A 15,531-nucleotide genomic window follows, 5' to 3' on the forward strand; every position below is an offset into this window, starting at 1 on the left:
CTACAATACAGGGTCAGGAACCAGGTAGGAGGGTGGTACTGAGTGACAGAGAGAACCTCGCTCTCAGAAGCGAACCCGATTAACACATTCAGCACGAGGCGGATATCCCGGCCTTAGCCACAGCTAAACTCGTAGTACATTTCATTGCTTTACTGATTAAATGTGCTTCACTTAATGGTATTTAATATATTTAATAATCAACAAGAGTCATTAGCATTTACTTAAGACTTACATTGCCAAAGGAACGGAACACACGAGAGTCCCACCAGGGAAGGGAAGCTCCCAGGCACTGCCTGGCCGCTGCAGCAGATCGCAGTGCTGGGCAGCGGCACGCACAGCGCCCTTGGCCCCCACGGCTGGCTGTGGTGGCCGCCCCACGGCTCTTCAGATCCCAAGCTCCAGGTCTGCTCTTGGGCATCATTTCTGCCCCTGGGGCCACCGTGCAGCCTCCACAGCCCAGACGCTAGGCTGCATCCAGTGCCACGGGGGCCCCCCACACTGGGGGGTGGGGATGTGCTCCTTCCAGGGAGCAGGAGGTGGGGACTGACCTGCTGTGCTGTTCACTCTGGCTCTCAGCTCCAACCCCAGGGACAGAGGGTTCAACAGGCCTGCGCCCTTAAACACAAGCGTGGCTGCCACTGTCTACAGAAGCAGTAGATGTGCTGTGATGTGCACTAACCTGGCTGCTTCTGCCGAGGCTTGGGAAGGTTGGTAACACATGTGTGAGGGCACATCAACACGTTACATGGGTGCAGCATCCCCTCCAGGAAGCGCTGCTTGGTTTCAGAAACGTGAATCCCACCGAGAGGAGCCTTGGGCAAGGTGTTGGCAGGAACCAGGGCCAGACAGTACACGCCCACCTGGTGGATGCTGTCGATGGCCTGGAGGGAGCATGAGACAGGGGCCTGCGCTTGAGCACATGTGACCAACTCCAGGCTGGGAGCTACAGGAGGGTCAGAACACCCAAACCCAAAGGTCAAGCAGACAGTGACCTCTGCGGCGTTTTGCTAAGAGAAACATTGTGAGACAAGTGTGCATTTCCTAGCATTTATACACACGTGTGCATGTGCACACTCCAACATAAATCTGTAACTGCTCACATTAGAAAAAGCCATCAAAGCAGACACTGACTTCCTGTGGGAGAAGCGTGGACAGAGGACAGAAGCCAGGCTCCTCTGAATACACTTTGCTTTCAGAGTTGGAACCATGTAAATATTTTATGTCCAAAAAACTTAAAACTTAAAAACCAATCCCTAACAACTGACAGTAAAATAGAACAAATGAACTCAACTGAAGTGGATCAGGTTGGCACACCCCTCAGACAGAATCTACTTAAAGTGACTTTAAACACAGCAATCTGACTGATTCCGTCCTAGAGGGATACACCCTATTGGCAAATTGAAAAACATCCTAAGTTGTGCTCAAAACCTCACACTAGAGAGGTTGCATGGAGACTGGAGTGTGTGCAGCCTGTCGCCAGGACATGATTACTTCTGCTGGAGTCATCACCATTGCAACCTTTCATCATGGAGAAAGGTCAGAGAGTCAAGGAAAACTCTGAGGCCTTCAAACTTAGTTGGAACCAGCAGCATAAACTCACGCATGGTGTGGGTGATCTTACAGGCAGAGGATCTGCTCTGTCCAGTTCCTACTCTGTCCACTGCCCAGACTGTGGCCCCAAGTCCATTTCTTGGAGGCAGCAGGGCCTCGAGGGTCCCAGTTGTGCCAGGTCTGGGACATGAGATGCCCCCCCACCCCCTGGCATCCAGCTTCCTGCTCTCCATGTGACCCCCCAGAACCCAGAGGTGTGTGGAGAGGACTCAGGAGCCAATCCAGAGAGGCTCCCACTGACATATAAATATAGTTACTACAACCACTAGTTCACAGGGAGACAAAAACCAGAGCTACTCCACGCTGCCAGTGCAGGATCCAGAAATCAACCCTGGATCTCACTTTCCTGCACAACCTTCACTCCAGGTCCCCTGGTGACTTCAGAGGACACAGCACTCTTTGTAGAAGACACTTTCAAAGCAGTTGCATTACCAATGGGCAAGGAATGACTGAATTAAAACGCCTCCCCTCCCTTGAAGCCCTACCAAGCCAGTGGACAGAATATCCACCTCCCATGAGGCCCCTGGCCAGCAAATCGAGCCTGAGTCAGGCCAGGCCTCAAGATCTACCCAATGACACAGGGGAGAGAGGAGGACAGAGACAGGACCACGAGGCAGAGCCGTCAGAGCCCAGACTGGGAGGTGAACCAGGCTAACCTGTGAAGAAACAAACTGCAAGAAAAATAAAACAAGGAAGAGTCTGCACATTAAAGAAGACTTAAAAACCTGGACCAACCAATATTTTACCTTTATTTAAGGTAAAATAAGCTTTTACCTTATTTTGATCCTGAGTTTAACAAACATATTGAACATTAGGTAATTTGGGAAACCTGAATAGTGACTAAGTATTTAAATACATCAGAAAGAACTAAAATGCTCAGGAATAAATTTAACCAAGGAGATGAGGGACACATGTATACTTAAAACTGTGAGGGACTGATGAAAGAAACTGAAAAAAACACAACTAAATGTAAAGACATTCTGAGTTTATGAATCGGAAGAATTACTATTGTTAAAAAGTCCATACTACCCCAAAGTCATCTGCAGATTTAATGCAATCGCTATAAAAATACCCATGATGTTCTTCACGAAACTAGAATAAACACTCCTAACACTTGCAGAGAACCACAAGACCCTGGGTCGCCAAAGCAGTCTTAAGAAAGAGGTACAAAGCTATAGGTACCATGCTCCCTGACTTCAAACATCGTAAAGCTGCAGTAATCAAAGCAGTGTGGACTTGGCACAAAAATATGGATCAACGGAGCAGAAGGGAGCCCAGGAGTAATCTCACACTCACACGGTTGCTTCTTTATGACAAAGGAGATGAGGACAGACAATGGGAAGAGAGTGCCTTCAATAAATGGCATTGGAAAAACTGGACACCACACACAAAACTAACTCAAAGTAGACTGAGGACTTGGATATAAGACCTGAACTGATAATACTAGAATAAAACATAGGCTACAGTAAACTTGATGTTAGTCTTGGTGATGGTTTTTTGGATTTAACACCAAAAGCAAAGGCAACAAGAGCAAAAATAAACAGGTGGATTCGTGTCAAACTAGAAGCCTTCTGCACAGGAAAGGAAACCACCAACAAAACAAGACAAACCTATCGAATGGGAGAAGAGATCTGTAAAAATGCATCTGATAAGGATTATTGTTTATTTTTAAGATGTGATACTGGCACTCCTTTAATAAAGAAATAAATACTAAAATTTACAGGTAAAATCTCTGAGTCTGGGATTTGCTTCAAAGCCCTCCTGAGGGAGAAGCTGGGAGTGCAGGTGGGGTACAGATGGTTCCTGGACTGGTCAGTGTTGATTGAGGCTGCTGGTGGACACACGGGGGCTGTTACACTCTTCTTTGTATGACTGGTATATTAGTAATATTCCACAATGAAATATTAAACATCTTCACTAAGTATAAATGTTGTCAGCATCAGTAGAAAAACTGGTCCTCTGACACTCAGGGCTCTCTCGTCTCCCTGATGCTGGACTTGCTCTGCTTCGTAGGCGTGTCCTTACCCTGGGGGCCGAGGCCGAGCACATGCCACACAACTGCCCAAAGCTACTGGGACACCAGGGGGCTCTCTGGAGAGCTGCCGGGACTGAACTCACTCAGAGATTTGGACAGACACCATTGTCCACAGCAGCCTTATCTGTAACAGCCCCAAACCAACAACCCAGTGTCACCAAGATATGGACAAACAAGCAAAGGAAACACAACTCAGCAATAAAAAGGGATGAGCCACTGACGCACATACCACAAGAAACCTCATGAATGCGCCACTGAGAAAGACAATCGGATCAGGCGCCCACACTGAGGCTTGGTTGTAGGACGCCCTTGGTGGGGGGCAGAGCTCAGCCCCCGAGACACAGCGGCGGGTGGCTCCCCGAATGGTGCGAGTGCTCTCAGCTGTGGTTACCGGGGCGTGTACACCTGTCAAAATTCAGAGTCTGGACCCCTGCAAACCTGCTCTTTCCATGTGTAAGTTATACTCAGTGAGCTAAGTAAACTACGTTCCCTGACCGCACGTACAGTCTTGTGCTCTTCACTGAGGCAAGGTTCACTCCCAGCCCCGCAAAAGAGTTGCTGCTTCTAGGTTAGTATTTAAGAAAACGAATGTGGATGTGCAGGGAGTGGCAGCGTGTGGGCATCGCGAGGTGGGACACACCTCCAGCTGCAGCACACATTTGCAGGAACATGGCACCGTCGGAGCCCAGTGCCTGCTCCACACCCCGGGGCCGGCGGAGCCGTGGGCCCACGCCCACCTGCAGCACGCGGCTCATCCACTGGAAGCTGTCCTCCTCTGAGGCGTCAGGCCGCTGCTCCGCCACCAGCACGATCCGGTCATCATGGAGCACTGTCACGGAGAACACGGCGATCCTGGGGGAGGAAGGGAAGCGATGACCACCCGGCATGATTGGGTGCGGACACCCCACCCCACGAGATGGAAACTGCAGTGGGGCTGGAGGGAGACGTGGTCCACAGAACGTAAAAGGAACCAAACCTCCTCCAATGTGGAAAAATGAGTTTCCATTCACAAAGCAGACAGGACCTGGGTGCAGAGAAAAGACGAGGCTCACGCTATTAAAGAAATTTCTCCTTAATTGTAATGTTAAGCCATGAGATGATTTCTTCATGTAAAAATGTGTGTCCAGGAGATCTATTAATTACATAATTTTTCAGTCCAGCTGATGAAATCTCTCACCGTGCGTGACTCTGCTCACATCTGTGACTGACGTCTGTGGACTTGTATTTCATGTCTTACTGAAGAATTCAACATGTTCACCTTTTCTGTGCGTTGCCTTTTCTTCCTTTAGACTCAAGTAGATTCTTTTCCCTCACAAGACCAGTAGCTGGAATGTCTGCCACGCGAGCCTGGGGCCTCATGGACCTACCTGCTCACTCATTCTTCTGGCCACTGAGCACGCAAGTGCACACATGCACACATACACACACACACACACACACACACTCCTTCTCTTTTATACAAGCTTCACCCAGTTTTAACATTTCCTCACTTTCATCTGTCTTATTTCTCTTAGTACCTTACCTGAAAGCGTTTTCACAAAAACAGTCTTTGTTACAAAACTTCTAAAATCTATATACCCAAGAACATTTTCACTGCAACTGCACAATTAAGTGACATCTTGGGATGAATATATTAAAACCTAGGCTAAAAGTTCCTCTGAAAACCTTAAACATCACACTGCATGTCATCCTTTCACTCCAGGCCCTCTTCTGGGGCATCTGGTGTATCCTGGCTGGAGACCCGCCCCGTGGCTACCTCCTCCAGCCTCAGGTTCACACATGCACCCCCTCCCCTCCCTAAGGTTACTGTCTGGATGCCAGCCCCACTCGCTTCACTTTTCTCTCAATTTTTTAGACTTTCTGTTTCTTCACTTTCAGAGCAGTTTCTTCTTCTGGCTTTCTAGCTTATCAGCTCCCTCCCCGGCCGCCTCTGCCCCACATTTATTCCACCTTCTGAACAACTGGTCTGTGTGGTGCCTTGGCCTCAAATTGCAACAGTTCCTGCAGGTATCCGCCCAGTGCTCAGCTCCTCTGTGGTGAAGGCAGACAGGTCGCCTCTCCAGCCACAGACGCTTCCACCCACACCCCAGTCAGCCACTGGGCCAGCGTCCCCTCCAGGTGTCATCGGGTATCGCTGGCCACGCCAGGCGGTCTCCCTGACATAGCGGGAGCACGTGCGGGCTGCCCAGTGTCCCCTCCAGGTGTCATCGGGTATCGCTGGCCATGCCAGGCGGTCTCCCTGACATAGCGGGAGCACGTGCGGGCTGCCCAGCGTCCCCTCCATGGACACCTGTGCTCACAGTGCCTCTAGCTTCTGTGTGTGCCCTGTGCCCCAGCTCCAAGATGCACACACCCACCAGGGCCACCTGCCCAGCTGGCTTCCCCCAGGTGGTCAGTCATCCACGGGGTCATCACCCCAACCTGGGCAAGGGCCGGCAGCCATGCTGACCCCTCACTGGCAAGAAGTCCCTGATGATTTCTTTAAGGTATAGTGGACATGAGTTTGAGCAAACTCTGGGAAATAGTGAGGGACAGGGAAGCCTGGCGTGCTGCAGCCCATGGGGTCACAAAGAGATGGACATGACTGAGTGACTGAACAACAACATATTCACAGGAAGGCTCTGGCCAGGCTCACAGGCACCCTTGTTTGAGTAATAGATGCACTCCCATGAGAAGAATAAAATGAAACAGGTGGCTGAGTCGGCCAACCAGGAATGGAGCCCCTCCTCCAGGACAGAGCCCTGAGCTGGACAGGCCAGACAGGGCCCTTCCTCCCCATCCCAGCCGCCTGGGGCCCTGACCGGCTGGGCCCCCTTATCTGCTCTCTGGATGAGAACCTGTGAAGTGCCTGCCTGACACATTCAGGAAAGGTAAACTGACTCAACCTCAGGAAAGCACGGCGCCTGGTAACTCTCAGGGAAAGGCCTCCATTCCAGCCTGCGTCCCTGAAGTTCTGCCCTCAGGCACACAGCTCCTGGGTGGTGCTGGCCCAGTCTCCATGCCCAGGTCTTGGTCTGGGTCTCACCCTCGAGGAATCGTGAACTCTGCGGATGGTGAGGACTCTGACTCAGGCATCCTCCTGCAAACATCCTGTTCTTTGTGAAGTTCTCCAATGTACAGGAGTTAATAGGTTTTGCGTATTCACAGCACTGGGCTCTCCTTCCACTGTGGGGACCTCTCGAGGGTTAAGTGGAGAAGGAACCTAAAGGTGAGGCAAGGGGACCCGCGCATCACCTGCCTCTGTAGACAAACTTCATGGGCTCCACGGCCAGCGCAGTGGCCACCACGTCATCCGCGTTGTGTCTGCGAAATCCCACCACCATCAGCCCGTCCAGCTTGCCCACGACGAAGACCAGGTCATCCTGAAGGCAAGTACGCTGGTTGGGCAGAGGACACACGGCAGGCCCTGTGGCTCAGGGCCTGTGACAGAGACCCGACAGCCCGAAGGCCAGGCAACTCACAGACAGGCCCTGCAGGCCCCCAGCCCACGGCGACAGGAAACACAGGTGGGGTGACCCGGGGTGAGGGGCCCAAAGCCTGGTGTGCTGGGGTGGGGATGGGGGGGCGTCCAGAGCAGGCGTCAGGGCAGGGAAGGTCAGAGGTGGGCACACAGTGAGGGTCAAGTCTGTAAAGGACTCAGGGCTGTGGACAGGGAACCCCAGCATGACAGCACTGACGGCTGGGCCGGATGGAACTCCGTCATGGGGCCTGGGCACCACGGACATCAAACAGACCCCTCCCCAGCTCTGAGCCTGGCTGGTGGCCCGGGTTTGGCAGCAGGGCACACTCACAGGCCCGATGAAGCCCAGAAGCCCCGTTCTGGTGAAAGGTCGGTCCGAGACAGGTGCGCCCCCAGCGGTGACCGGGACAGTCTGCACAGAATGCAGAGGACAACAGTCCTAGAAGGGCTATCACCACATCTCCCTGGAGGGGACGGGGCTCCCCACCCAACCCCATCCCACGCTGGGGCCAGAGGCCCTACCAGCTGACATGAAGCTCCTGCCAGCATGGCCTCCAGGACCCAGGCTTCCCCTCCCACCCCTGTGAAGGCACTGTATTCTCCTGAGGATCCAATGGCTCCAGACCCGAGGCCGCCCCCCCTGGGCCACCCAGGGTCCTTCAGGGCTGTAGGCACCCTGAGGAAGGCCACACTCCTTCACACCTTGCCCGCCCTCCCGCCACTGCTGTGGGACCTGCAGGGACCTCAAAGACGTTTTTGGTGATCCCAAGCAGCCCATAGTACGCTGTCGCCGTCGCACTGGAGTCCACACAGATCTCTCCAACTTCATCGGTTTTGCAGAGATGAGGGGTGCCCTCCACCTTCACAACACACACGTTAGCTGAAGAGAGAAAACAACCCTGGAGATCAGGCACACACAGACACTGAGGTGGGCCAACCAGAGACCTGTGTGAACAGCACCCACAGCGTGGACACCAACAGTCGTGCTCCAGCCGTGGAGACCCACACCCCTCTGGCCACGAGCCTGCGTGTTCTGTATGTGGTTCGTGCAGGTGACAGAAACTGCTCCCAGTGACGTGGGCTTCGTGGCCACCCTGCACTGCCCTCCTGAGCCCTGTGAGATGGGAGATGCTACTGCACACCTCCGTCTTTGAGGCTGGCTCACACTCCAGGCCTGACAACCCCACCCCAGCACAGGTCCCTCCTGCGGCCCCTCCCACAGCCCAGTGACCCCCTTCTGTCTTCACCAAGCAGCAGCCCCACCAACATGGCCACCTGCGGCCCAGCGCTCGACTCTGGGGACCTTGCCTGTCTGGCCCCTGCAGCCCCGGTTACCAGCCTGGCCACTGAGCAGATGTCCAGAAAGGCCTTGATGAGAGTGACACGCACACCAGGATGCACAGCATCCCGTGAATGGAACTCAGTTGCTCAGGCAAGAACCAAACACCCACAGTACCAGGCAAAGTCCGGCCTTCACCTCCGCCTGAGCGTTCCCTGACTGACTCTCACTTCCAGGACGAGTGAGGAAGACACACAAGGAAGACGGTCCTGTCTCAGAACCTTCTGCTGGTTCACAGATCAGGTCACGGCCTCAGAGGGGCAGGGAGCAAGGGTGCTGCCCTGCCTGGTCTGCCCCCTAGATACACACACTTGCACAAAGTCCAACCTCCCTCCCACAGAGACCTCCCATGTCACAACCAGACAAAAAGGCACAAATCCTGCGTGTCCTGGGGACAAAACCCTGGGGCTGACTCAGGGCAGGACTGTGCACCTGACTCAGAGCTGTACCTGTCCTGTCAATACACACACTTGGGGGAGCATGCACGCACACATACAAACACACACATACCCTGGACAGTAAGAACACACGTGCACACACACGGGGGGGGGGGGGCACAGGCACACATACACACACCTGGGGGAGCATGCACACACACATACACACACACACACCCTGGACAGTAAGAACACACGTGCACACACACGGGGGGGCACAGGCACACATACACACACCTGGGGGAGCATGCACGCATACATACACACACACACCCCCAGGGCAAAAAGCACACACACTGACACGGGAAGGGGCCCACACGCATGCACACACACACACACACACACACACGGGGGGGGTACACGCACACAAATACACATACCCTGGGCAGCACAGACACATGTACACACACTTGGGGGGTACACGTCTGCACATGTGCACACACATGCACACACAGGGGAAGCACCCACACACACACCCAGAGCAGCAAAAACACATGCGCACCCACACATGTGCGCACACACACACACGGGGGGCAGAGCATGAACACACACACACACCCAGGACAGCACATGTGCACACACACACACACTTGTGGCAGCACATGAGTGTGTGCACACACACCTGGGGCGGCACATGTGCATGCATGCAGACACACACCACTAAAGGGACCACATACACATTTGGGGCAGCACATGTGCATGCACACACACACACACACACCCCTTGGGGGAGCACACACACACCTGGGTAGCACATGTGCACATTCACACACACACCCAGGGTAAGCACATGTGTGCACACATATACGCACACCCAGGGCAGAACACACACACAGGACCATGTGCACACATACAGACTCTGATCCAAGTTAAGAATAAAATGAGTCCACTATGGAAGTCCTTATACTTTCAATCAGAAGAATCATCTCTTATAGTATTTCACCAATCTTTTAAAAAATTCCTGTGTTCACCTCAGAAAAGCTAAGAATCACTAAGACCTTGTTCTTTACTCCATAAGATGTTTATCCTTGAGTCCCTGCTTCTGCAGAACTTGTGTCATTGTTCAGTCACTAAGTCATGTCTGACTCTTTGTGACCCCATGGACTGCAGCATGCCAGGCTGCCCTGTGCTTCACTATCTCCCAGAGTTTGCTCAAACTCATGTCCATTGACTCAGTGATGCCATCCAACCATCTCATCCTCTGTCTCCCCTTCTCCATCTGCCCTCAATCTTTCCCAGTATCAGGGTTTTCCCAATGAGTCAGCTCTTCACATGAGGGGGCAAAGTATTGGAGCTTCAGCATCAGTCCTTCCAACAAATATTCAGGACTGATTTCCTTTAGGATGGACTGGTTGGATATCCTTGCAGTCCAAGGGACTCTCAAGAGCTTTCTCCAACACCATAGTTCAAAAGCATCAATTCTTTGGCACTCAGCCTTCTTTACAGTCCAACTCTCATATCCATACATGACTACTGGAAAAACCATAGCTTTGACTAGATGGACATTTGCTGGCAAAGTGATGTCTCTGCTTTTTAATAAGTTGTCTAGGTTTGTCATAGCTTTTCTTCCAAGCAGCAAGTGTCTTTTAATTTCACAGTCCACAGTGATTTGAGAGCCCAAGAAAATAAAGTCTGTCACTGTTTCCATTGTTTCCCCATCTATTTGCCATGAAGTGAAGGGACCAGATGCCATGATCTTCATTTTCTGAATGTTGAGTTTCAAGCCAGGTTTTTCACTCTCTCTTTCACTTTTATCAAGAGGCTCTTCAGTTCCTCTTAGCTTTCTACCATAAGGCTGGTGCCACCTGCTTATCTGAGGTTACTGATATTTCTCCCAGCAATCTTGATTCCAACTTGAGCTTTATCTAGCCTGGAATTTCACATTATGTACTCTGAATGTAAGTTAAATATGCAGGGTGACAACATACAGCCTTGACATACTCCTTTCCCAATTTGGAACCAGTCCATTGTTCCATGCCCAGTTCTCAGTGTTGCTTCTTATGCTGCATACAGATTTCTTCAGAGACAGATAAGGTGATCTGGTTTTCCCATGTCTTTAAGAATTTTCCACTGTTTGTTGTGATCTGCATAGTCAAAGGTTTTAGCATAGTCAATGAAGCAGAAGTAGATTTTTTCTGGAATTCCTTTGCTTTTTCTATGATCCAGTGGATGTTGGCAATTTGATCTCTGGTTCCTCTGACTTTTCTAAATCCAGCTTGCAAATCTGGAAGTTCTCAGTTCAGGTACTGTTGGAGCCTAGCTCGAAGGATTTTCAGCATTACCTTGCTAACATGTGAAATGAGTGCAATTTTGCAGTAGTTAGAACATTCCTTGGCATTTCTCTTCTTTGGGATTGGAATGAAAACTAACCTTTTCCAGTCCTGTGTCCACTCCTGAGTTTTCCAAATTTGCTGGCATATTGAGTGCAGCACTTTAACAGCATTGTCTTTTAAGATTTGCTCATCTGCAGAACTGATGAGTCCTTGTTTGGGGTAGACATATATATGCAAGGGAAGAAAGACAACTCACATCTCTAACTGTCAAAAGATCAGTTTTGCACTGTTGAACTTTGCCTTTTGATACTGGAATACATTCTTAAATAAATGTGGTTGTTATACATCATTTTAATGCACATTTTTTGCTTTATGTTTTTCTGCTAAGAAATTATGTTAGACAAAAAATTCGAGTGATTTTTTTGAGTGATTTTTTTTTATTCAAGTTCAAAACAGGTTGTAAAGCAGAGGAGACAACTCACAACACCAACAATGCATTTGGTCCAGGAACTACTAACAAAGGTACAATGCAGTGTTGGTTCAAGAAGTTTTGCAAAGGAGATGAGAGCCTTGAAGATGAGGACTGTAGTGGCCAGCCACTGGAAGTTAGCAATGACCAACTGAGAGGATCATCGAAGCTGACCCTCTTACAACTACACAAGAAGCTGCCGAAGAGCTCAGCACCAGCCATTCTACGGAAGTTCAGCATTTGAAGCATATTGGAAAGGTGAAAAAGCTCAGTAAGTGGGTGCCTCATGAGCTGACTGCAAATCAAATAAAACTATCATTTCAAAGTGTCATCTTCTCTTATTCTACACAATAACAACAAACCAATCGGACTGTAGACATGAGATAAAAAATGGATTTTATATGACAATCAGCTCTGTGGTTGGACCAAGAAGAAGCTCCAAACCACTTCCCAAAGCCAAACTTGCACCAAAAAATTGCCACGGTCGCTGTTTGGTGGTTTGCTGCCAGTCTGACCCCCTGCAGCTTTCTGAACCCCAGTGAAACCATTACACCTGAGAGGTATGCTCAGCAAATCAATGAGATATACTAAAAACTGCAATGCCTGCAGCTGGCATTGGTCAACAGAAAGACCCCAATTCTTCTCCATGACAACGCCCAACTGCGTGCTGCACAATCAATGCTTCAAAGGTTGAATGAAATCAGGCCACAAAGTTTGGCCTTATCTGCCATATTCATCTGACTTCTTGCCCACTGACTACCACTTCTTCAAGCATTTCGACAACTTTTGCAGGAAAAATGCTACCACAACCAGCAGGATGCAGAAAATGCTTTCCAAGAGTTCATCAAATCCCGAAGCACAGATTTTTATGCTACAGGAATAAACAAATTTATTCCTCACTGGCAAAATTGTGTTGACTCCCTAAGATGGCAGAGGAATAGGACGGGGAGACCACTTTCTCCCCCACAAATTCATCAAAAGATCATTTGAATGCTGAGGAAACTCCACAAAACAACTTCTGAACACTGGCAGAAGACACCAGGCACCCAGAAAGGCAGCCCATTGTCTTCAAAAAGGAGGTAGGACAAAATATAAAAGATAAAAAAAGAGACAAAAGAGTTAGGGACAGAGACCTGTCACAGGGAGGGAGTTGTGAAAGAGGAGAAGTTTCCAAACACCAGGAAACCCTCTCACCGGCGGGTCTGTGGGGAGTTTTGAAATCTCAGATGGCAACATAACCAGGAGGAAAAATAAATAAATAAAACCCACAGATGACGTGCCTAATGGCACTCCCACCGGAGAAGTAGTCCAGATGTTCGCGTCCACCACCAGCAAGCAGGGACTGAACAAGGAGGGGCGGGTTGCATCCTTGGGGTAAGGACCAGGCCTGAATGCCCTGAGGGCAATCTGAGGGAGCTAACGTGAGACAGCAACCCAAACTGTGGGATAGCCAGAGAGAGAAAAAAAAGAGAAAAAAGAGAGAGAGAACTTTCCCGCAAAAAGCTGTAACCTAAGGCACCGCTGGGCCCGCTTACAGATCAAAGGACTGAGTGAATACCAGAGGAGAGCTAGCCAGCTGCAGACCGGCCCATCCCCCACCAGAGGCAGGGAGACAGGCGGGCAGCAGCCAGAGCCGGAAAGGGGCAATCTCAGGCCGAGAGACGGCATCCTCTACCAACCGGAGAGCAGGCTCCCAGTTGCTAACTAAGTCTTCCTGGGATTCTGACGGTTGACAGCCACCAAGAGGGTTGCAGCCAGAGATCAGCTCCCCAGAGGAGACACATGTCACACCTGAGACGGCACTCCGCTGCGCACCCAGGAAACTGAGCGGCTGGGATGGGAGAGGTGATAAGCTGCACCACCCACCTGGGGAGAGTGCTCTCGCCAACCACCTGGTCGCCTGAGATGCTCGGACCTGGGAAGGGCACAAAACGCAGGCCCAACCAAGTCTGTGCCTTTGTGGAGTACCCGAGAACCTGAACCTGAGCGGCTTAGACCTGGGAAGGGCACACAACCCAGGACCCACTTTAGAGAGTTCCCCTGCAGAGCAACCTGGAGCCTGAGCAGTGTAGACTGGGAAAGCACACATGCTGTGAGCAGGGGCAAACCCAGTGTGGCCAAGACACTGCAAGCACTCCCCACACACGCCAGTGATATTTGCTTGCAGTGTTCCTCCCTCGCTGCAGCACGACTGAACAAGTGAGCCTAAATAAGTGACCACCTTCACCCCCTTGTGTCAGGGAGGAAATTAGACACCGAAGAGACTTCCAAACAGAAGAAGCCAAGAGAAACAGAGGGAACCACTTTGGAAGTGACAGCTGCAACAGATTAAAACCCTGTAGTTCACACCAACTACACTGGAAGGGGTAGACCTTAAGAAGTATAAGCTGGAACAAGAAATCATCTGAAACTGAACTGACCCCACACTGCCCTCAACAGCTCCAGAGAAATTCCTAGATATATTTTTACTATTATCACTTTTTAAATTTAAAAAAATTGTAAGTCCTTTATTACCCCTTTGATTTTCATTTTTATAACCTACTGAAAGTGAAGTCGCTCAGTCGTGTCTGACTCTTTGCAGCCCCATGGACTGTAGCCCACCAGGCTCCTCTGTCCATGGGACTCTCCAGGCAAGAATACTGGAGTGGGTGGCCATTTCCTTCTCCAGGGGATCTTCCCAACCCAGGAACTAAACTCTGGTCTCCCACACCGTAGGCAGACTCTTTACTGTATGAGCCGCCAGGGAAGCCCACTTAAACATACTATTACCTTGCAAAAAAAAAAAGACTCTATTTTTAAAGCAAATTTCATATATATTTTTTATAATTTTTCTGATTTTAATATTGTGCTTTTGAGAGTCTAACCTCTACTCTAGATGTTTAATCTTTGCTTTTTGGTATTTGTTATCAACTTTGTACCTTTCAGAATCCAATCTTCAGTACCCATTTTTACGCAGGAGAGTGATTACTGGCTTGATTGCCCTCTCCCCCTTTTGACTCTCCTTTTTCTCCCCCTAGCTCACGTCTGTCTTCTCCCTCCCCTTCTCTTCTCTACCCAATTCTATGAATCTCTTTGGGCATTCTGGGCTGTGGCAAACACTTAGGGAACTGATTACTGGCTAGATGTGTCTCTCTCCTTTTGACCCCGCTTCTTCTTCTCCTGGTCACCTCTATCTCCTTCCTCCCTCTTCTCTTCTCTATGTAACTCTGTGAACCTCTTTGGGTGTTCCAGGCTGTGGAGAGCACATAGGGATTTGATTACTGGCTAGACTGCTCTCTCCCCTTTTGATTTCCCCTCTTCTCCTCCTGTCACCTCTATTTCCCTCCTCCTTCTTCTCTTCTCCATGTAACTCAGTGAACCTTTCTGGGTGTCCCCCACTGTGGAGAATCTTTTCTCCATTAACCTAGATATTTTATCATCAGTGCTGTATGGATGGTGAAGTCTTGAGGCTACTGTAAGAATAAGACTGAAAGCCAGAAGCAGGAGGCTTAAACCCAAAACCTGAGAACACCAGAAAACTCCTGACTCCAGGGAACATTAATCGATAAGAGCTCATCCAAAAGCCTCCACACCTATACTGAAACCAAGCTCCACCAAAAGTCAACAAGTTCCAGACCAAGACATACCACGCAAATTCTCCAGCAACACAGGCCTGAGCTTTATATATAGCCCTGAGCTTTAATATACAGGCTGCCCAAAGTCATATCAAACCCATCGACACTTCAAAACTCACTGTTGGACACTTCATTGCACTCTAAAGAGAAGAGATCCAGGTCTACCCACTAGAACACCAATATAAGCTTCCCTAACCAGGTGACCTTGACAAGCCAATCGTCCAACCCAACCACAGGGAGGAACCTCCACAATAAAGAGGAACCACAAACTGTCAGAATACAGAAAGGTTACC

General features: G+C 50.2%; 1 protein-coding gene across 5 annotated transcripts in view; it reads right to left on the reverse strand.

The window, feature by feature from the left end:
• DIP2A (disco interacting protein 2 homolog A) overlaps nucleotides 1-15,531 on the reverse strand; it is a 106,987-nt gene that overhangs the window by 22,178 nt on the left and 69,278 nt on the right. For all 5 annotated transcript variants that reach the window (XM_043874002.1, XM_043874000.1, XM_043874001.1 and 2 more), the window contains 5 exons: nucleotides 7,850-7,986; nucleotides 7,438-7,518; nucleotides 6,881-7,008; nucleotides 4,384-4,498; nucleotides 680-881 (listed from right to left, as the gene is read on the reverse strand). In XM_043874002.1, coding sequence (XP_043729937.1) covers nucleotides 680-881; nucleotides 4,384-4,498; nucleotides 6,881-7,008; nucleotides 7,438-7,518; nucleotides 7,850-7,986 — 663 coding nt within the window. The remainder of the gene's footprint in view (nucleotides 1-679; nucleotides 882-4,383; nucleotides 4,499-6,880; nucleotides 7,009-7,437; nucleotides 7,519-7,849; nucleotides 7,987-15,531) is intronic.

Source organism: Cervus elaphus, chromosome 19 (assembly GCF_910594005.1).
Source record: "Cervus elaphus chromosome 19, mCerEla1.1, whole genome shotgun sequence".
Lineage (NCBI taxonomy): Eukaryota > Metazoa > Chordata > Mammalia > Artiodactyla > Cervidae > Cervus > Cervus elaphus.